At 34.9% G+C, this 23,856-nt stretch overlaps 1 protein-coding gene and 1 long non-coding RNA gene across 2 annotated transcripts in view; both read right to left on the bottom strand.

Annotated features, from left to right (window-relative positions):
* Window positions 1-23,856, bottom strand: part of LOC125678927 (hemicentin-2-like) — a 136,008-nt gene that overhangs the window by 84,715 nt on the left and 27,437 nt on the right. Inside the window, exons 4-6 of the mRNA XM_056145654.1 lie at window positions 20,736-21,032; window positions 15,399-15,689; window positions 380-676 (exon numbers count right to left, since the gene is read on the bottom strand). Coding sequence (XP_056001629.1) covers window positions 380-676; window positions 15,399-15,689; window positions 20,736-21,032 — 885 coding nt within the window. The remainder of the gene's footprint in view (window positions 1-379; window positions 677-15,398; window positions 15,690-20,735; window positions 21,033-23,856) is intronic.
* Window positions 22,509-23,856, bottom strand: part of LOC125672873 (uncharacterized) — a 2,669-nt gene continuing 1,321 nt past the window's right edge. The window contains exon 3 of the long non-coding RNA XR_008799785.1: window positions 22,509-23,325. This is a non-coding gene — a long non-coding RNA (uncharacterized LOC125672873). The remainder of the gene's footprint in view (window positions 23,326-23,856) is intronic.

Here is a 23,856-nt window from a genome sequence, read left to right as displayed (position 1 = left end):
GTACTTTCGATTTAATACCGGAAGTGAATATTTTAGCTAACTCATACAATATTTCAGACTATGTAAATTTACGATGTCAGTGGTCTATTTCTCGGCAAGTGAATTAGGAATTTTTATTCTCAAAATTGGGAATAATCAACGTTTTTTGGCACTGGGAGTGGTACTGTTTATCGGTACTAGTTATATAAAGGGGGGAAAAACCACTGTGACACTGGTAAGTTAACAGCTTGTTTGGATTGTATTTTACTATTCCAACTTTGTTTAATGATTAAATTAAACAATATAAATTGGAAATTAATAGTTTTTCTACTTTACCATTATCAATGATAAATCACATCAGAGGATGGAGCAATCATACATTTTCAAGAAATGTACTTACAGTACACAGTGATGGTATGTGTTCTTGACGCCCTGTTATACGACAATGACGGTCTGGGACTTGTGGCTCTACACTGACACGTTCTCTGGTTGTACTTTCTGTTGGCTGTCAATGTCAGCTCTGACTGGGTCCCTGTATTGGTCACTCCAGTGGTCAGTGTGTCATCTTCACACACCCAGCTCCACGTGATGTGAGGGTTACCCAGCGTAGACAAGGTACACCGTAATGTAATGGACTGTCCTTCATTCACTGACGTAGATCCAACAGCTGTCAGTTGTGGGGCAGCAGGGGGTGCATCTATTTAAAGAAATTGAATATTAATTTGTATGTTATTTCTTTTTACACAGGGGTCGAAATTAACTTTTTCTACCACAGGCTAATTTTAGCCTGTGGGTAAAAAATCCACAGCCTAAAATGAAAACCTACAAGCTAAAATAAAAATAATGAAGCAGTGCTCTTTTTTCATAGTATTTTTTTAATCAATGATTTTACCCATCATCATTGAGCCTAGTGGGTCAACAGGCATCGTTTGGAGAAGACACTGAGTTACGTAAATCATATGGTGCAATGTTTAGGTCGAGACTCTTGACCATTGCACCTCTAATCCACAACCTGTTTACCGCAGGTCTAGATCTAATATGTCTTCCAATTTCATGTCACATCAGGGGTGTCACTAGGGATTTTTCAAAGTGAATCCCGGACTCATGGTTTATAAGCAGCACGATCACGAGTCCCATGAACTTTTTTGATAACTGTCTACGCGCCGAGCAGTGCACTCATGTCATCACTAGTCTACAACCCGACATCAATATGACTATAAATTAATGTAAATATAATGTAGGTCATTCTGATAAAAATGACTACCGGAAAACTTGGCAAAACATAGACTCCGATTGTTTTTTTTTTTTAGATAAATGAATAACAAAAACTTTATACTTGGAATTCAATTTAATCACCCCTATAAGTGAACAGGACTCGAGGCACATGTCTATATTTTTCATCATAATCAATGCGATGCCCGACCTCTAAAGCATTTGTTTGACTCTGAGTTTCTTAAAAAATCATAAAAGAAAAAGACGGATAGAAACGATTGTTGAAATCAGTCGTTAATGTAAGCATTTGTATGATTCTGAATGCAAGTTAAGAAAAGCGAATAACGCATCACCGTATAAAACGGATACGATCATGGTTTGTAAATCACCACTCGCTAAGATTTTCGAGTGTCCACTATTTTTACTTGCTATTTTTCAAATGTACTCGCATTTTGCGAGTAATTCTCGCTAATTTCGAGCCCTCTTTACATGCCTTCGAAAATTACTGTTGACAATCAAGTTTACTATAATAGGATCCCTTTACAAAGACCGACAAGAACTCAAACATTAATTTATAATAACATTCAATATGCATTCCAAACTCACCAATATATGGATACACAGGGGCTAAACCCATTTGGGCCCAAACTCTGTGATACCAGCCCGTTTGGGCCCAAACTCTGTGATATAGAAAGGGGTCTAACTTTGAACCAAATAAAAAAAAACTACCCACTCACTTTAAATGCCTTAAAAATCAGAAACTAGGTGCGGTATGCATAATTTGCCTGTCTCCTTGCATAGATTATAACGTTTTAATTACTTGCATGCCAAATTTCGAAAATGGAGTTTAAAAAAGTGCCCAATTTTTTCCCACGTTTTAAATCAGAACTTTTTACTCGTAAATATTTTGCTTAGACATATATAACAAAAGTTGTACAGTTTATTGAGATCTTTCGTGCCATATCAAGAAATGGGCCTCATGGCTCGCCTGAACCATTGAATTTCTGTTACAATGATTAACTTTTTTCTCAGGAAACTTTTGATAAAACATGTAGAACAAGAGGCCCATGGGCCACATCGCTCACCTGAGTCACCTTGGTCCATATCAGAAGACTTTCTATATATATTTGCATGTAAAACCGTAGTCCTTATCATGGCCCCAATCTACCCCTGGAGGCCATAGTTTTCGCAAACTTGAATCTACACTATGTCAGAAATTTTTCTTGTAAATGTGAACTTCTTTGGCCCAATGGTTCACGAGAAGAAGATATTTGAAGATTTTTCCTATATATTTGTATGTAAAACTCTGATCCCCCCTTGTGGCCCCATCCTATCCTCAGGGGCCATGATTTGAACAAACTTGAATCTGCACTATATCAGAAAGCTTTCATGTAAATATCAGCTTTTCTGGCTCAGTGGTTCTTGAGAAGAAGATTTTTTTTAAAAAATTCCTATATATTTGTATGTAAAACTTTGATCCCCTATTGTGGCCCCATCCTACAACAGGGGGCCATGATTTGAACAAACTTAGCTCTGCTCTATGTTAGGAAGCTGTTCATGTGAATATCAGCTATTCAGACTCAGTGGTTCTTGAGAAGAAGATTCTAAAAGAATGTCCCTATATATTTGTATGAAAAACTTTGATCCCCCCTTGTAGCCCCATCCTACCCCAGGGGCCATGATTTGAACAAACTTGAATCTGCACTATGCCAGAAAGCTTTCATGTAAATATTAGCTTTTCTGGCTTAGTGGTTCTTGAGAAGAAGATTTTTAAAGATTTTTCATATATATTTGTATGTAAAACTTTGATCCCCTATTGTGGCCCCATCTGACCCCCAGGGGCCAGGATTTTAACAATTTAGAATCTGTACTATATATCAAAAAGCTTTCATATAAATCTCAGCTTTTCTGGCTTAGTGGTTCTGGGAAGAAGATTTTTAAAGATTTTTTCTATATATTTGTATGTAAAACTTTGACCCCCTATTGTGGCCCCATCCGACCCCCGGGGGCCATGATCTTAGCAATTTATAATCTGCACTATATCAGGAAGCTTTCATATAAATCTCAGCTTTTCTGGTTCAGTGGTTCTTGAGAAGAAGATTTTAAAAGATTATTCCTATAAATTTGTATGTAAAACTTTGATGCCCCCCTTGAGGCCCCATTCAATTCCCGGGGTCCATGATTTTAACGAACTTGAATCTGCACTATATCAAAAAAAAAAAAAAAAAAAAAAAAAAAAAATGAAAAAAAGAAAGAAAAAAAAAACAAAACAACTTTGACCCCTATTGTGGCCCCATCCGACCCCCGGGGGCCATGATTTTAACAATTTAGAATCTGCATTATATAAGGAAGCTTTCATATAAATCTCAGCTTTTCTGGCTCAGTGGTTCTTGAGAAGAAGATTTTTAAAGATTTTCCTATATATTTGTATGTAAAACTTTGATCCCCTATTGTGGCCCCATCCGACCCCCGGGGGCCAGGATTTTAACAATTTAGAATCTGCATTATATAAGGAAGCTTTCATATAAATCTCAGCTTTTCTGGCTCAGTGGTTCTTGAGAAGAAGATTTTTAAAGATTTTCCCTATATATTTGTATGTAAAATTTTGACCCCCTATTGTGGCCCCATCCGACCCCCGGGGGCCATGATTTTAACAATTTAGAATTTGCATTATATAAGGAAGCTTTCATATAAATCTCAGCTTTTCTGGCTCAGTGGTTCTTCAGAAGAAGATTTTTAAAGATTTTCCCTATATATTTGTATGTAAAACTTTGACCCCCTATTGTGGCCCCATCCGACCCCCGGGGGCCATGATTTTAACAATTTAGAATCTGCATTATATAAGGAAGCTTTCATATAAATCTCAGCTTTTCTGGCTCAGTGGTTCTTGAGAAGAAGATTTTTAAAGATTTTCCCTATATATTTGTATCTAAAATTTTAACCCCCTATTGTGGCCCCATCCGACCCCCGGGGGCCATGATTATAACAATTTAGAATTTGCATTATATAAGGAAGCTTTCATATAAATCTCAGCTTTTCTGGCTCAGTGGTTCTTGAGAAGAAGATTTTTAAAGATTTTCCTATATATTTGTATGTAAAACTTTGACCCCTATTGTGGCCCCATCCGACCCCCGGGGGCCATGATTTTAACAATTTAGAATCTGCATTATATAAGGAAGCTTTCATATAAATCTCAGCTTTTCTGGCTCAGTGGTTCTTGAGAAGAAGATTTTTAAAGATTTTCCCTATATATTTGTATGTAAAACTTTGATCCCCTATTGTGGCCCCATCCGACCCCCGGGGGCCATGATTTTAACAATTTAGAATCTGCACTACCTAATAAAGCTTATCTATAAATTTCATCTTTTCTGGCCCAGTGGTTCTTGAGAAGAAGATTTTTTAATGACCCTACCCTATTTTTACCTTTTCTTGATTATCTCCCCCTTGGAAGGTGGCCTGACCCTTTATTTTAACAATTTAGAATTCCCTTTACCTAAGGATGTTTTGTGCCAACTTTGGTTGAAATTGGCCCAGTGGTTGTTGAGAAGAAGTTGAAAATGTGAAAAGTTTACAGACGGACGGACGGACGCCGGAGTACGGGTGATCAGAAAAGCTCACTTGAGCTTTCAGCTCAGGTGAGCTAATAAAAGTTGTTCAGTTTTGCAAGATCTATCTAAGAAAATCAAAAAATTGACCTCCGGGCGTCATGGCTTGCCTGAACAGTCAAATTTGTATCGCAATTAATAACATTAAAAACTTTTTTATCGAGAAACTTTTGACAAGACATGTAGAACAAAAGTTGTTCAGTTTCGCAAGCGTTAACTAACGATGTTAAAACAGAGTATTATTGAAATCTGGAACTATCTTAATTACTGGAATTTATGAGATTGTAGGAAAAAGTCATTAGTCACAACTAACTACTAATATCATTAAACTGTAGGTAAATTTATATTAGTCACAACTAACCTACCCAACTAACCAAACTTTTGTTTACTAATATTGGGTTGGCTGAAATTTGCACAGTGCATGCCTGTCCCTATGAAAATTGAAGTAAATCTGACAGTTATTTGAAATGTGACAGTTCTATATGCCTGTGTTAAAAGTTGTAATGCACACAAGTTTTCATTTATTTGCATCTTGTAATCTATTGATGTTGCATTTGTTTGTGTGTGTTATTTTATTTTTATTTCTCAATCTATGTTGGACTTGCACTATTAATTCATGCATGCGCAGATAGGGGTCGTTCTACATGTCTTATCAAAAGTTTCGTGAGAAAAAAGTTAATCATTGTAACAGAAATTCAATGGTTCAGGCGAGCCATGAGGCCTATGGGCCCATTTCTTGATATGACACGAAAGACCTCAATAAACTGTACAACTTTTGTTATATATGTCTAAGCAAAATATTTACGAGTAAAAAGTTATGATTTAAAACGTGGAAACAAATTGGACACTTTTTTAAACTTCATTTTCGACCCCTACCGAGCTTCCATACTAGGCACTTCCGGAAATTTTTAAAACACATGTGCACAACTACAACATGTCGTCTAACATCACAGAAAATTTCAGCACTCTAGCTTTTATCGTTTTTGAGATTGGTCATCTGAAAATCGATAAAAGGGGGATAACTTGCAAGTGGAAGTGAAATTTCAAAAATCCAAAAAAAGATATAAACTTCAGATAGCAATGCATCAACCCTAAAAATTTGAAGTAAATCGATCAATCCATCTCTGAGAAATCCTCTGCACAAAATCGGTAAGGAAAAAAAAGAAAGAATAAAAATAATAACTAGATGCGATCTCGTTGCGAGCAACGAGTGGGTCTTCCGTCCAATTTTAAATGTGATGAGATAAGAATTTGACCGAGATTTTCGTTCATAAATAATGATACAAATATATTGTCTAGACGTAAAATTTAGCTTCGGTAATGTTTTACAAACATCGATCATTTAAGTGCTATAAATTAAAGAATCTCTGCCGCTCTCGGTTGTTCAGTTTTGCAAGATCTATCTAATGATAATAATAAATAGGCCTGCAGGTCTCATGGCTCACCTGAACAGTTGGATTATTGTTCCAATCTATAACATTTTTGTCAAGAAACTTTTAATAAAACATCTAGAACAAAAGTTGTTCAGTTTTGCAAGATCTTTCGAACAACATCATGAAAAAGACGAAAGGACATCATGGCTTGCCTGAACAGTTTGATTAGTGTCACAATCAATAACTTTTTTCTCGAGAAACTTTTGATAAGACATGTAGAACAAATGTTGTTCAGTTTCGCAAGTGTTAACTAACGATGTTAATAAATAGGCCTGCGGGTCCCATGGCTCACCTGCACAGTTGGGTTATTGTTGCAAGCTATAACATTTTTGTCAAGAAACCTTTAATAAGACATCTAGAACAAAAGTTGTTCAGTTTTGCAAGATCTTTCGAACAACATCATGAAAAAGGCGAACAGGCCTCATGGCTCGCCTGAACAGTTTGATTAGTGTCACAATCAATAACTTTTTTCTCGAAAAACTTTTGATAAGACATGTAGAACAAAAGTTGTTCAGTTTTGCAAGATTTTTCAAACGATATCAAGAGAAAGGCCCACAGGCCTTATGACTCACCTTAACAGTCTGATAAATGTCGCAATCAATAACTTTTTTCTCAAAAATTTTTTAATAGGACATGTAGAACAAAATTTGTTCAGTTTTGCGAGAGATATCTAGAATGATATAAAAAAATAGGCCTCCGGGCGACATGACTCGCCTGATCAGTCTCGAATTTGTATCGCAGTACATAACATTATTATTTTTTTTGTCGAAAAAAAGGCTGACCCCTTTAATTAGTGGCCGAGAGCGGCAGAGATTCTTTAATTTATAGCACTTAAATGATCAATATTTGTAAAACATTACCAAAGCTAAACTGTACGTCTAGACAATATATTTGTATCATTATTTATGAACAAAAATCTCGGTCAAATTCTTATCTCATCACATCTAAAATTGGACGGAAGACCCACTCATTGCTCGCAACGAGATCGCATCTAGTTATTCTTATTAGGCCACATTTAAAAATATGTTTGTTTCCCCTCTCCCGACCCTAAATTTCAGAGGAAGGTCAGTAGGTAGGTAAAAAGTTTTTTTTTTTAGCTAGCAGAATTTTATTTATTATGAAATTCCTATAACCATTAACAATGCCCGATACCAAACGTCGTGAAGCACATCATCCATGTTTCCTCATCAAACTCGTATAGTCAGTTCTCGCGTAAATTCTGCTTTGATTGCCACGTTTTGCAATTAGGAAAGATGTCGATATTTCAGACAGTACTTCATGTATTTTGGAAATGCTCATTATCTAACCACCAAACTTAGGCATTGGACTACATGTATACATATTGGTTGATTCGACGAACATTGGGTTTCATCAGAATTTGCTCTGCTATTTATACCACATACTAACACTTAAATAAAGTTAGGGAGAATGTTGCAACTATGGACAATGGTGTTAGTTTTGGACACATGGTGTTATAAAATTGGTAAACTCGGTTGCTGTCTTTTATTTATGGTTCACTGACATTTTATGATTTTGTTTTTTGCACATTATCTTAATTTGTATATGATAGTGATTTTGATTATATTTTTAAATGATATCGGTAGATCTAGTTTACCAGAAAACGTTTCAACGGGACTTGATTTTGCCGATCAAACAAAATGGATGCTGACATCAACCAATCAGAGCTGAGTTACACATGTGCATATAATTAGGTGTTTTCCAGTTTGTAAATATAGCATTAGTTCAGAAATAAGTTAAATTGAGAATGCTTCTGATTGACTGTCAAAAATATTGCATCCATCCGAAATATCAACACTTTCCCCATCTGAAGAACACAACTTGCACACTGGATGCCCCGAATTCTCTTGTTTCCTCGCTCCTCGTATAGACAACATTTCTCCATCTCGATCTTGCAGATCACTAGTCCGAATTGCGAGCCGAATTCAATGTTAAACTCACTTGTAACTAATCAATAAAACAATCATGATTCTTGTACTTATTAATATCGATTAAAAGAAAATATCAATCCAAAATTCGATATTAAACAGAAGCCAACAATTGTAGTCAACCAAATTTTCACTGCCATTTGAGCAAACGAGTCTCGTGACTCAAAACAAAGCTCGACAGTTTGATAAAATGTTTTCAAGAGACTGTTTATGTGATGAAAGAACCCATAAAATTGATATTAGTAAGTACAAGAAGAATCGTTTTATTGATTAGTTATGAGCTTAAAATTGAATTCGGCTTGTAAGTATTTGAAATCAGCCAGAGAATGCCGCCTCCAGCTGGAGGCGGCGAAAATTCTAGATTTCGGACCAGAACACCTCCTGTATTCGTATTATTATTTTTTAATTTTGGATTGAAACCAAAGAAGATATAGAAAATTTTTGTCATTATAAAATACTGATCTGCACCAGAAACGACCTTGAATATTTCTTTTTGTTGAGAACTCTTTCAGATAGAGACGTGAAATTTTCAGGGAATATAGACAGTAAAGAATCGATGTCATTTATAGGAAAACGCATCTGAATAGTACTTCCGGTCGTCACCGGAAGTTACGAGAAAGGAGTAAAAAATTCGATAATACATTTCTCATTCATTGTTAAGGCACATTTTCTGATACATTTAAATGGTTTTCGTAGGAATAGAAAGCTCCTTACCGGAAGTGGTCTAACGGAAGACCTACTCATTACTAGTAATGAGTGTCTAGTTATTATTATTTTTTTTTTTTCCCCCCCCTCGATTTCTCAGAGATGGCTGGATGGATTTTCTTGAAATATTCAGGGATGATAGAGAATGAAAATATCTCGGACAGTTTTTTTCATTTTTTTAAAATTCACTTACGGTCGGCAAATACGGCTTATTAGCTGTTTTCGTTGTCCAGCGTTTTTCTCTGAAACGGTAAAAGATAGAGTCACCAAATTTTCAGAGTTGATAGATCCCACTTTGTAGGTGTGCAGTTGGGGTTTCAGAATGTCGGCCGTCACTTCCGGTCGTCACCGGAAGTGATTAAAAGAATCATAAATTTCAAACTTTTTTTTTTCTTTTCAAATTGAAACATATTTCAGTTTACTACATCTCGTTCTAATTCTCAAAAAATGTTGACCCCACCGGAAGTTGAATCTCCAACTTCCGGTTATATCAAAGAAAGACTATTCATTCTCTCATTTTTCAGTGCCATAAATCTCGGTCATGAAACTAGTTAATGGGTTGAGTTTTACATATATTATAGTCACTATAAATATCTAGAGTAACGTCAAATATTTTGATAAAATTCACTTCCGGTCGGCAAATACGGCTTATTAGCTGTTTTCGTTGTCCAGCGTTTTTCTCAGAAACGGTAAAAGATAGAGTCACCAAATTTTCAGAGTTAATGGATCCCACTTTGTAGGCGTGCAATTGGGGGTTAAGAATGTCGGCCGTCACTTCCGGTCGTCACCGGAAGTGATTAAATGAATCATAAATTTCAAACTTTTTTCTTTTAAATTGAAACCTATATCGGTATACTATGTCTCTTTCTAATTTTGTGCACACGATTTCTCTAAACGGAGACATTTGTGTTGGCATCCCAACACAGTTATAGCTCGCTATTATTATTAAGGTCTTCCGTCTCCTGCGGAAGACCTTACTATTATTGTTCGCGTTCTTCTTCATTATTATTATTATTATTATTATTTTCCTTGGTAGTACACGCGTTTTTCTCAGCCATTTCTCGATCGATTTTCACGAAATTTTCAGGAAAGATGTCTTTTGGTGACGAGACTTTGCTTGCAAAATTTCGTGCTTGACGTCACTTCCGGTCAGGAGTTATCTCTCTTTTAGTGACTTTTTGAAGGGCCTTGTTGTCCACACATCTCCTCCGTTAGTTTTGAAGCTAGAGTCTTGAAATTTCTACACAAGATAGAGTAAACATTTTAGAAGATTTGTGGGGGATTCGATTTTACCGGAGGCGATTTGCCTAAAAGCTCGCCTGGACCTGAAAAAATGGATGCCAAAATTTTTCGCCGATTTCGGCGATTTTTGACCTTTGATCTCCAATATCTTTTTTCTTGCAAATATTTTGTTAAGACATGTAGAACAAAAGTTGTGCACATTTACGAGATCTTTTCGAAAATATCAAGATTTAGGGGCTAGCCCCTTAAATTAGGGATCTAGAAGGGCTCAAAGTCTAGATCAAATATCTCAAAAATCGTTAATATTTTGGTATAAGTCAAACAACAAAAAATGTTCATCTCAACAATCCAAATCTATTCATATAAAAATTTAGGTCATATGTTACGTAATAAGGGATTTTAAGGGCCAAAACCATAAATTTTTTACCCCTTGTATCTCGAAAACGACAAATATTTTGAAAAGCAATAAAGAACAAAAGTTGTTCAGAATGATAATCTGAACAATATGCATATTTCGTTTTTACCCTATGTGGCCCCGTTAGGGAGCTACAGTTTGGCCCCTAAAAATTACTTCTAGAAATAACTCGAGAACGGTAAAGAATTTCTAAATACTTGTTGAACAAAAAATGTTTGAAATGTCCTGACCTTTCTTACGATATCAAGCAAAAGGGGCTGACCCTTTAAATTAGGGGCCCAGAAGGGTCCAAAGGTTTATGAGAATATCTCAGAAACTATTAATATTTTGTAATAAGTCATTGAAGCGGAAATGTTCATCTAAACGAGCTTGTTCTTATCAAATCAAAAAGTAGGTCATATGTTACGTAATAAGGGATTTTAAGGGCCAAAATCATAAATAATTGACGCCTCATATCTTGAAAACGACAAATATTTTGAAAAGCATTATTGAACAAAAGTTGTTCAGAATGATAATCTAAACAATATGTACATTTCGTTTTTTCCCTATGTGGCCCCGTTAGGGAGCTACAGTTTGGCCCCTAAATATTTCTTGTAGAGATAACTCGAGAACGGTAAAGAATTTCTAAATACTTGTTGAGCAAAAAATGTTTCAAATGACAAGGCCTTTCTTACGATATCAAGCAAAACGGGCTGGCCCTTTAAATTAGGGGTTCAGAAGGGTCCAAATGTTTTTGAGAATATCTCAGAAACTATTAATATTTTATAAGTTGTAGAAGCGGAAATGTTCATCTCAACGAGCTTGATCTTATCAAATCAAAACGTAGGTCATATGTTATGTAATTAGAGATTTTAAGGGCCAAAATCGTAAATATTTGACGCCTCATATCTTTAAAACGACACATTTTTTGAAAAGCATTATTGAACAAAAGTTGTTCAATGTGTCATAACCTATCGATCAATATCAAAAAATGGGTCTGTGGGCATCATGGCTCGCCTGTAGAGTCGATTTTTTGTCAATATCGGTCGATCTCAATAACTTTTTACAGGTAAATATTTTGTAAAGACATATAGAACTAAAGTTGTTGAGTCTATAGAGGGCTAACAAATGACATCAAGAAATAGGCCCGCGGGCCTTATGGCTCGCCTGGAGAGTCGAATTTCAAACGAATTTCACCGCAACTTTGCTTCAGAAGCTTATGATATGAAAAATTGATTATATCTAAAGTGTCTTAAAGTCGGAAACTAAATTGGGACTCATTTGTCTTTTCTTTTTTTTTTTTTTTAACTCCGAGTGCATCAACAAATCGGACGGAAGACCTACTCGTTGCTCGCAACGAGATCGTGTCTAGTTATTCTTATTTTTCTCCGGACTTTTTTGTCCGGGAGTGTTCTCAGAAAGTACAAAAGGGATCAATATGAAACTTTCCAGGATGATAATATAGCGTTTGTAGATGTGCAGAACGATAGTCATTTTTTCCGCACGTGCATGCACACGCGCGCACGTGCATTGCAATTTTGGTACAAAATTTACGAAATCGAAATTCACACGGGATCGATATGAAACCTTAGTAGGATGATAGTATATCATCTGTAGATGTGAAAAATGATATTCATTTTGTCTGCACGCGCGTGCATGCGCATCACAAATTTTCATATACTAACTTTGTAATCAGTCTAACTTCTTTGTTGTTCATCGAAATGGTTTGATATTCGTATCATAGTTAGGTATTGAGATCCTTAACTGATCTGCATGGGCAAAATTACCAATCTGTACGCGCATGCACGTGCGCTTCATTTTGATTGGATAATATTAAAACGTCTGTAACTCTCTTATGAATGAAGCGAATGAGTTGATATTCACAGCATAGGTAGATAATATGAATATCTATATATTGGTGTAATGAAAAATGTAAACACACACGCGCATGCGCGTGCATCGTCTTTCAAAACTTAATTTTTTAAAGAACGATAATGTTTTTGTTTTTAATCAAATTCTTTTGATTTTTAGGTTCTAGGTGTGTCTTGGTATTCCTTCCAAATTGTTCCTGATTAGAACTACTGCTCAGCACGTGTATGCACGTGTTCTGAATTCTGATTGGACGATTTTAAAATCACTATAACTTCCTTATATTTGATGGAAACGTTATGAAATTCATACTGTGGGTATATGATACAAATGCCTGTTGAATGACATCAACAAAAGTGCAGAATCATACACGTGTGCGCATGTATGCACGTGCATTACTTTGTTTCATTTGTTGGTACTGAAATGAGCATATTAAACGTACTACGTGTAATTAAAGGCTGAAATAAAATGAATTTTTGCTATAGGTTTACAATGACATCAGTTTTTAATTGGAGGAGGTTTGGGGAACATGTAACGGTCCCCGTTACAATTAGAACTAGTTATTATTGTTATTTTTCTTACCGATTTTGTGCACGCGATTTCTCAAAAACGGCTTGATAGATTTTCATGAAACTTTCAGGAAAAATGTAAAATAGGATTTTCTAGAGAATTTTTTTTTTAGTTTTGCCAAAATCGCTTCCGGTCGCAAGTTACGGCCGAATTTCCGTTTTTCAAATGACATTTTGTCCGGGCGTTTTCTCATAAACGGTTAAAAATTGGGTCTTCAAACTTTCAGGGATGATAGATGGTGACTTGTAGCTGTGCAATAGGGTATTATCATTGCCATCCGTGACTTCCGGCCGTCACCGGAAGTGAACAAAAGAAACGTCAAATTTCAAACTAATGCTTTTGAAACAAAACTTGCATAGATTAATTAGATATCTTTCGGCGTTTCAGGAAATGTTAGACTTACCGGAAGTTTAACCAACAACTTCCGGTTTTTAGAGAAAAACTTCGAAAAAATGGTATTTCTTTGTCCTCGTATATCTCGTTTATTTATCAAACTTTTCATATGATATTTACAGATCTTTATGACATTATCCATCTCAAGAGAACCCTGTAACACTATTTCAAAATTCACTTCCGGTCACAAGTTACGGCCGAATTCCTGTTTTTCAAATGATATTTTGTCCGGGCGTTTACTGATAAACGGTTAACGATTGAGTCTTCAAACTTTCAGGGATGATAGATTATGACTTGAAGCTGTGCAATAGGGTATTATCATTGCCATCCGTCACTTCCGGCCGTCACCGGAAGTGAACAAAGAAACGTCAAATTTCAAACTAATGCTTTTGAAACAAAACTTGCATAGATTAATTAGGTCTCTTTCGGCGTTTCAGAAAATGTTAGATTTACCGGAAGTTTAATCAGTAACTTCCGGTTTTAAGAGATAAACTTAAAAAAATTGGTCTTTTTTTTTTGTCCTCGTATATCTCGCTTAGTTATCAACATTTTAATACGATGTTTCAAGATATTATTGACATTAGCCATATCTGTAAAACTCTTTAATAGTATTTCGAAATTCTCTTCCGGTCCCAAGTTAGGCTGAATTTTCGTTTTTCAAATAACATTTCGTTCGGGCGTTTTCTCCTAAACGATTAACGATTGAGTCTTCAAACTTTCAGGAATGATAGATAGTGACCTGTAGCTCTGTAATAAAGGTTTATCATAGCTATCCGTCACTTCCGGCCGTCACCGGAAGTGAACAAAAGAAACTTCAAATTTTGGAGTTATGCTTTTGAAACAAAACTTGCATAGGTTCATTGGATCTCTTTCGGAGTTTCAGAAAATGTTAGACTTACCGGAAGTTTAACCTACAACTTCCGGTTTTTAGAGGAACCCTTCGAAAAAATGGTCTTTCTTTGTTCTCATATATCTCGCTTATTTATCAACTTTTTGATACGATGTTTACAGATATTATTGACATTATCCATCTCTGGGATACCCTTTTAATACTATTTCAAACTTCACTTCCGGTCGCAAGTTAGGGCCGAATTTCCGTTTTTCAAATGACATTTTGGTTGGCCGTTTTTTCATAAACGGTTAATAATAGAATCTTTCAACTTTCAGGATATGATTGTTGGTGACTTGTAGCTTTCTAAAAAGATTTATAATTGTCATCCGTCACTTCCGGTCGCCACCGAAAGTGAACGAAAGAAACGTCAAATAAATTTACACTTTTCAAACAAAATGTGTGCTTGAAAAAATGAAGTGTCTTTTGGAGTTTCAGAAAATGTTACAGTTACCGGAAGTTTAAACAACAACTTCCGGTTTTTAGAGAAAAACTTCGAAAAAGTGTTCTTTCTTTGCTATCATATCTCTCGCTTATAAATGAAGTGTTTGTTATGATTTTCACATATACAATTGACATTATCCATCTTCAGAGTTTAGTGAATTATTTGGTGTTTTTTTTTTCAAAAGTCATTTCCATTCGTTAATATCTACGATTTCCGTTGTTTTTTTTTTTTCTTCTCCAGGCATTTTCTAATGAATAATCAAAGATTGAGTCTTGAAACTTTCAGGAAAGTTAGATGGTGACATGTAGATGTGAAATACGTGTTTCAATTTTCCTGCCTTCACTTCCGTCATCCACCGGAAGTACCTTAAAAATATGTAATTTTTCGATTTTTTTTAAAATTCGAATGCTCATAACATTATTTAATAGAGTGTAATGTCATACCATAGTCATACCATAGACTGTTTATAAGGAAGACATCACAAATTATCAGGTCTGAGTAGGGTTATCACCCTCCGGCGCTTCTGTGATAACCCTACTAAGACCTGATAATTTGTGATGTCTCCATGCTAAACAGTCCATAATTGTATATTATTTTATTTATTGATTAGATTGAACTATATCAATTGGAAATTAATAAAAGTTTTTTTTACGTTGAACCATTATTATAGATAAGTCACGTGAGGATGGAGCAACCTTACACAGAAATGTACTTACAGTTGACAGTGATGGTCTGTGTTCCTGACGTCCTGTCATATGACAAGCTTGGACTTGTGGCTTTACACTGACATGTCCTCTGGTTGTATTTTCTGTTTGCTGTCAATGTCAGCTCTGACTGGGTCCCTGTATTGGTCATTCCAGTGGTCAGTGTGTCATCTCCACACACCCAGCTCCACGTGATGGAAGGGTTGCCCAGCGTAGACAAGGTACACCGTAATGTAATGGACTGTCCTTCATTCACTGACATAGATCCAACAGCTGTCAGTTGTGGGGCAGCAGGGGGTGCATCTATTTAAAGAAATGTAATATCTGTAAGTTGAAGATAACGAACAGTGATCAATCTGTCTCATTATTTCTTTTTGCATGCTTGCAAACACAGCTGTTGACAATCTGGAAATGATAAAAAGTCTAACTGAAATAACACAACACTATAACAGACATGTTTGAACACTGACATCAAGTTTAATAAACCAAATTCATGAATTCAATAAGCAATAATTTTCAAAAGTAATAGGATAACTAAATCAACTGTCACAAAGTCACTAAAGATATAACAGGAGAAATATATATGTGACGCATCATGAGAATTTAGTTCCAACATGTCCAAATGCGGGATATTATTTTTAACATCACAAACATAATATATTGTTCAGCACATTGATAAAATTTACAGCCACTGCCGTGGTTTTTTTTTTGCATGCTTTGGCTTATGGTTAAAGAGAAATATAATCAATATATACAGTATTTATAGGTAACTAAATTCAGAAATTTTAATAGATAAAGTATTTTATGTTCGTAGAATATGTAACAGGAGTTATTGGCCTTCTAAATGAATTTTTCTCACTTAATTTGATAAAAGTAATTTTCGTTTTTGTAAACAGTTGTGGTAGATAGGAAAATGAAAGTTTAAATGTAAAAATTTCAGTGTGATCGATTAAATGGAGCTGTGCATTGAGCAGTGATTTTTTTTTGCTTTTCAAACTACCACCCCTCCTTTTGAATTGGGAAAAATTAGCGACATTTTCCTCAAATTGGGAAAAATCATTCCGTAGTAAATTAAAATGGTAAAGATGCATAAAATAATCAAATAACATTTTTTTGTTTGAGGTTTATTTCAGATCTGATTTAAAATCATGAAATAAATCATTATTTAACATTAAATATGCATTGGAAGTCACACCTTGTATAGATATTATTTACTTTTTCTAAGAAATACTTATTGTCTAATTTCATAAACAAAATAATAAATTATTAATTCACCAGCATTTGTACCCACAATCTTGTAAATATTATATTAATAATCAAGTTTCCTGAATGTCTCTCCTGTTTGTATTTTTCGGATTTAAGTAAAACCCTATACTGTTGACCACTTCCTGTTATTAGCCTGACCCTACATATAATGGCGGTCAAATAAATTGTCAACAATGGCTTAATGTGTATCTGGAAACTATATACTTTGTTGCATATCTGCTTATATGGATGCCTCTATTGTTTTACATATTCTTTACAAAACCTTTTGCATGTGCAGCTGTGGTTTGGAGAATAAAACTGAAGAAAAAAACGTATTCACTCTTTGTCAGCAATATACGGTAACCATTTTTTTTTTAAATGGCCTAATTTCCCTAGATTTGAAATTGGGAAAAACATATATATATAATTGGGAAAAAATAGCTAATTTTAGTGAGGGGAAACAGCCGAATATTGGTGGCATTTTGGCCCCAAAAAATTCACTGTTGAGTGTTTGTACTATTCCAGCATCAATTGTATGCAACAAAAAGCAAATAACTCTTGAAAACGACACATCTTTTCTAGAAGAAATTCTAAGAATGAAACTATTACATATGTATTTTATGAGAAACATCTGAGAGTGTATCATGGTGGTTGTGATGATGTCTAATCTATCATAATGATGAAAACAGAAATAAACAATTATAACGTTTGTGAGTTTGAATCAACAGGAAGTATCTTTATTAAAATAGTATAGACAATAAATACGCGAGTACATTTTCTCAAAACACACAATACTATGGTTTCGTATAGACTCTATAGTTAAGTGGAGATTGATTTTTAATAGTACGAAATCATACTGGAAACATTGAATGTTTTTTAAAAGTGCTAAAATGCAGAGGGATTACTACAAAGAACAGTGTGATGACAGGGACATAGTAAAAAAAATTTGGAAGGCCGGCAGCAGGAAAAAACACTGACTTAAAAATTGGATGAAAATTCTTGACAAGGAAGAAGAGAGAAAACTCTACTACTACTAAGGGTTCAGTATAGTTCTGCAAGAACTCGAAATCCAAAATCTGGGGGAGGGTTGTTGGTTGAGGGCAAAAATTCAATATTCAATTCACAGGTTCAATTCACAGCCTCAAACTAATGTTTTCAAATTATATAGATATTTATAATATTTAAACCTTTATATTGCCAATACAACCTATCAATGGGTCAAATGCTGTCTAACGTGTTTCATACCGATTGTTAGGCCGTTCTTGGCACACTAATTTTGACAACGGATGGCTCCGTTTTAACCTGATCAAAATACAGGGCTCACGGCGGGTGTGACCGGTCAACAGGGGATGTTTACTCCTCCTATACACTTGATCCCACCTCTGGTATATCCAGGGGTCCGTGTTTGCCCAACTCTCTATTTTGTATTGCTTATAATAGTTACGAGATTTATCACTGGGCCATGATTTGAACAAACTTGAATCTGCACTATGTCAGAAAACTTTCATGTAAATCTCAGCTTTTCTGGCTTAGTGATTCTTGAGAAGAAGATTTTTAAAGATTTTCCCTATATATTTGTATGTAAAACTTTGATCCCCTATGGTGGCCCCATCCAACCTCCAGGGGCCATGATTTTAATAAACATGAATCTGCATTCAGCTTTTCTGGCTCAGTGGTTCTTGAGAAGAAGATTTTTAAAGATTTTTTCTATATATTTCTATGTAAAACTTTGATCCCCCTGTGTGGCGCCATCCTACCCCTGGGGGCCATGATTTGAACAAACTTGAATCTGCACTATGTTAGGAAGCTTTCATGTAAATATCAGCTTTTCTAGCTGCTCAGTGGTTCTTGAGAAGAAGATTTTTAAATGACCCCACCCTATTTTTTTGATTATTCCCCTTTGAAAGGGACATGGCCCTTCATTTAAACAAACTTGAAAGCCCTTATCCTAAGGATGCTTTTGGCCAAGTTTGGTTAAAATTGGCCAAGCGGTTCTGGAGAAGATGTCGAAAATGTAACAAGAGGCACATGGGCCACATCGCTCACCTGAGTCACCTTGGTCCATATCAGAAGACTTTCCAAATATATTTGCATGTAAAACCGTAGTCCCTATTATGGCCCCAACCTACCCCTGGAGGCCATGGTTTTTACAAACTTGAATCTACACAGTGATTATGTCAGAAAGCTTTCATGTAAATGTGAACTTCTTTGGCCCAATGGTTCTTGAGAAGAAGATTTTTTAAAGATTTTTCCTATATATTTGTATGTAAAACTTTGATTCCCACTTGTGGCCCCATCCTACCCCCGGGGGCCATGATTTGAACAAACTTGAATCTGCACTATGTCAGAAAGCTTTCATGTAAATATCAGCTTTTCTGACTCAGTGGTTCTTGAGAAGAAGATTTTTAAAGATTTTCCCTATATATTTGTAAGTAAAACTTTGATCCCCTACTGTGGCCCCATCCTACCACAGGGGGCCATGATTTGACCAAACTTAACTCTGCACTATGTTAGGAAGCTTTCATAGAAATATCAGCTTTTCTGGCTCAGTGGTTCTTGAGAAGAAGATTTTTAAAGATTTTCCCTATATATTTGTAAGTAAAACTTTGATCCCCTACTGTGGCCCCATCCTACCACAGGGGGCCATGATTTGACCAAACTTAACTCTGCACTATGTTAGGAAGCTTTCATAGAAATATCAGCTTTTCTGGCTCAGTGGTTCTTGAGAAGAAGATTTTTAAAGATTTTCCCTATATATTTGTAAGTAAAACTTTGATCCCCTACTGTGGCCCCATCCTACCACAGGGGGCCATGATTTGACCAAACTTAACTCTGCACTATGTTAGGAAGCTTTCATAGAAATATCAGCTTTTCTGGCTCAGTGGTTCTTGAGAAGAAGATTTTTAAAGATTTTCCCTATATATTTGTATGTAAAACTTTGATCCCCTATTGTGGCCCCATCCGACCCCTGGGGGCAAGGATTTTAACAATTTAGAATCTGCACTATATCAGGAAGCTGTCATATAAATCTCAGCTTTTCTGGCTCAGTGGTTCTTGAGAAGAAGATTTTTAAAGATTTTTCCTATAATTTTGTAAGTAAAACTTTGATCCCCTATTGTGACGCCATCCGATCCCCGGAGGCCATGATTTTAACAATTTAGAATCTGCACTATATCAGGAAGCTTTCATATAACTCTCAGCTTTTCTGGCTCAGTGGTTCTTGAGAAGAATGTTTTAAAGATTTTTACTATATATTTGTATGTAAAACTTTGATCCCCTATTGTGGCCCCATCCGACCCCCGGGGGCCAGGATTTTAACAATTTAGAATCTGCACTATATCAGGAAGCTTTCATATAACTCTCAGCTTTTCTGGCTCAGTGGTTCTTGAGAAGAATGTTTTTAAAGATTTTTACTATATATTTGTATGTAAAACTTTGATCCCCTATTGTGGCCCCATCCGACCCCCGGGGGCCAGGATTTTAACAATTTAGAATCTGCACTATATCAGGAAGCCCTCATATAAATCTCAGCTTTTCTGGCTCAGTGGTTCTTGAGAAGAAGATTTTTTAATGACCCTACTCTATTTTTACCTTTTCTTGATTATCTCCCCTTGGAAGGTGGCCTGGCCCTTTATTTTAACAATTTAGAATTCCCTTTACCTAAGGATGCTTTGTGCCAACTTTGGTTGAAATTGGCCGAATGGTTTTTGAGAAGAAGTCAAAAATGTTAAAAGTTTCCAGACGGACGGACAGACGGACCGACGCCAGAATACGGGTGATCAGAAAAGCTCACTTGAGCTTTCAGCTCAGGTGAGCTAAAAAGTTTACAGACAGACAGACAGAAAGACGACGGACAAAATGTGATCAGAAAAGCTCACTTGAACGTTCGGTTCAGGTGAGCTAAAAACCTAATATTCAAACTTTGTCATTATTAACACTCCTTTGTATAGACAGTGGTCCATATATAAAACTTCTTTAAATCTTTTTACCAACACCTAATGTGTTTTCAAGTATAATTTTCACTTTTCAGACCCATGTAACATACACTGATTTCTACCAATCATCTGAAAAGTCAAACAATATCATTAATTGAAATGTACTTACAGTATACAGTGATGGTCTGTGTTCCTGACGTCCTGTCATACGACAATGACAAGCTTGGACTTGTGGCTCTACACTGACATGTTCTCTGGTTGTACTTTCTGTTGACTGTCAATGTCAACACTGACTGGGTCCCTGTATTGGTCACTCCAGTGGTCAGATTGTCATCTCCACACACCCAGCTCCACGTGATGTGAGGGTTACCCAGCGTAGACAAGGTACATCGTAATGTAATGGACTGCCCTTCATTCACTGACGTAGATCCAACAGCTGTCAGTTGTGGGGCAGCAGGGGGTGCATCTATTTAAAGAGCTATATTTTTTTAATTATTTCTTTTTACATGCATGTGAATGCTATTAAAAATGTTGGAAATGATCAACAGTTATCAATTCAATCTAACTGCTGAAATAGTGTATTCCTTTACACAGAGAGACATGCATAACCATTCCAATTCTAATTCATAAATACAGATATACATGTACTATATTCATAAAACAAAACTTAATGTTTTCAATTTTTCCTTTCAACTGCATTCTGCATCAGTATCACTTACAATTTGACAATCTCTAAAGGGTTAGGTATTGCCAGCAAAAGCAATATTGTGATATATATTGCAATATTTAATTTATAATAGATATAGCAATATATTGCAATTATAGTTTTTCAAATTCCAAATAAATAACCAGATGTTTTAAGCAATTATTTTATTGAATACTTGCTCAGTTAAACCAAAAACAAAAACAACAAAAAAGCAAAATTAAACAACAAAACAATATGGTATATGGTATATTGTTTTTTTTTTTTACAATTTCATGCATATTCGATGTCCATATAGTTAAACAGGAAGCTTATAGTCTAAATATTCAAAACACAAATAGCTAGTTCCGGAATTATAGTCGCCATTTTCACAGTATTTGTGCAAATTATGTTGCACTTGGAGCAAAAAATAAAAATTCACATAGCACATTTTTGACATATGTTGCCTAGAAAGTGCAATATGTATGTACTGGTTTGGACTATGTACCAGAAGGAATAGCTGCAATAATGTAGCCCTATCCAATTTTTCTTTATTCTGACGTTTTCGGGATAGGCCCCCATATGGAAAAATAATACATAAAAGTATATTTTTAATATATTATTAATACAGTCATTTTTGTACTTTTTTGAAATAATACAAAAAAAAAATATTATTTTTGTATCACAAAAAAAATGGGTAACTCATTTTTATATTAAATTCTGACTGATTTTTTAAAGGGTATTATTTTTGTATCATTTTGGACTTAGATTATTTTCAATATATTATTTTTGTATTTATAGGGACTTAGTTTTTTTTCTTGCATATTATTTTTGTATCAAAATTAAACTTAGTCATTTTCACTGTATTAAAATTGTATTTTTTTAAAAACTTAGTCATTTTTAATCCAAATCTTTGAATTTATATGTATTAATTTTGTATTATAATTGGACTTAAAAAATTTCAGTGATTTTTCACTGTATTATAATTGTATTTTTTTTTAACTTAGTCATTTTTAATCCAAATCTTTGATTTTATATGTATTAATTTTGTATTATAATTGGACTTAAAAAAAATTCCCAGTGATTTTCATTGTATAAAAATTGACTAATTTTTAAATTGAAATATAAAACTTATAACTTGTGGAAAACATGATGCAAGATTTAGCTTCTCAACTTCACAGTAAAGATTTCAAACTTTTAAGTTTAGACAACTTTATCAGTTGCATGCATAATGAAATAATAAGGAAGTATACTTCTAAATAACACTGGAGACATTATTTATTGCATGATATTTCCAGGACAGTCTGTAAAATACAGTATAGTTTCTTTTGACTTCATCTAGGTTTCCCATTCTAATAATTGTCATGCAGTCTAATTCTACTGATAACTCTTAAATAAGCTTTTCAATAAGATACAATGTACCATTGTACCTTATTAATACTATCTTCTCATCAAAATAACACAATAAAAATTGTAATCTCTGAACTCAACAAATTATTTCTCCACTTTGTTTGGGTTTACTGCAAGTGGCAGTTGCTATTGCACACACAGAAAAATAAATAAAGTCCTACACATAAATGGCTATCAACTGTCCAGAGCTTGGTCTCAAAGAAATAATGTCACTGAAAAATATGTTGTGCAGAATATGAGCATTTACACATGTACTTCACATTATCTCCATTACTTCACTAAAGCATAGAATGATGGACCACAACAGTTCTCATTACACTATGATGAATGAACAATGTTTCAAGTTTCACAAAGCACATCTCGTCTAAAATCATGTCCACTAAAATGAACCACACTACTGTCTCGCCTGAAAGTGGCTCTGCACTCCACAAATTTTAAGGACATTTGGTTGATGAGCATAGTTCGTTTGAAAAACCATCACTGAATCCACAATAGGCAGAATATGGTAAGCACCTATTACAGATACTTTATCATTTTACACTGTCTTGTTGACTGATGTTTCTTCTCCATCTGACATTCCCTTGAAAAATTCTTGCTCGCAACTTCCATAATTTAAAGTTTGTGTCATCTTCTGGAGGAATTGATTGGCATAAGACATGTCAGATACCTGAAAATGAAACACAAGAAATCAACTGAAATTGAACATTTTCTCTGCAATTTTAATTTTCAAAAAAAAAAATTCATTTTCAAAAATAAATGAGGGCATGAACTTTACTTGTTACTGTTTTATACCAGCATGCTTTACGAAGCGTGTTAGCACTTCAACAAAAGTATGCTGATGTGCAGCATTGTTGTTCATACAATTCATTCTAAAGATGTCCGACACTTTGATCTACAGGTTCACAGAGTTAATTTTGTTTTTTTAAATTCAACCGCAGGGGCATATATATATATATCTTCAATGTCCTCTAATGAAAGAATTTTTTTTTAAAACTGTAACACAGGCACCTGAAATTTTATCCTTAAGTTACAAATAATGCCATAGATTGAAAAAACATATATCACACCCCTCCCTATAAATGAATACATGCAACTTACTGTTAAAATTTTAGGTGTCTGTGATTGTAACATGCTTATTATTATTTTTTGTGGACATACTCTATCAACAGTTACTTGGGTTTATTAAAGGTCATAAATT

This window comes from Ostrea edulis, chromosome 1 (assembly GCF_947568905.1).
Source record: "Ostrea edulis chromosome 1, xbOstEdul1.1, whole genome shotgun sequence".
Classification (NCBI taxonomy): domain Eukaryota; kingdom Metazoa; phylum Mollusca; class Bivalvia; order Ostreida; family Ostreidae; genus Ostrea; species Ostrea edulis.
Note: the sequence above shows the minus strand (reverse complement) of the source record. Positions and strands in the feature narration are given on the sequence as shown.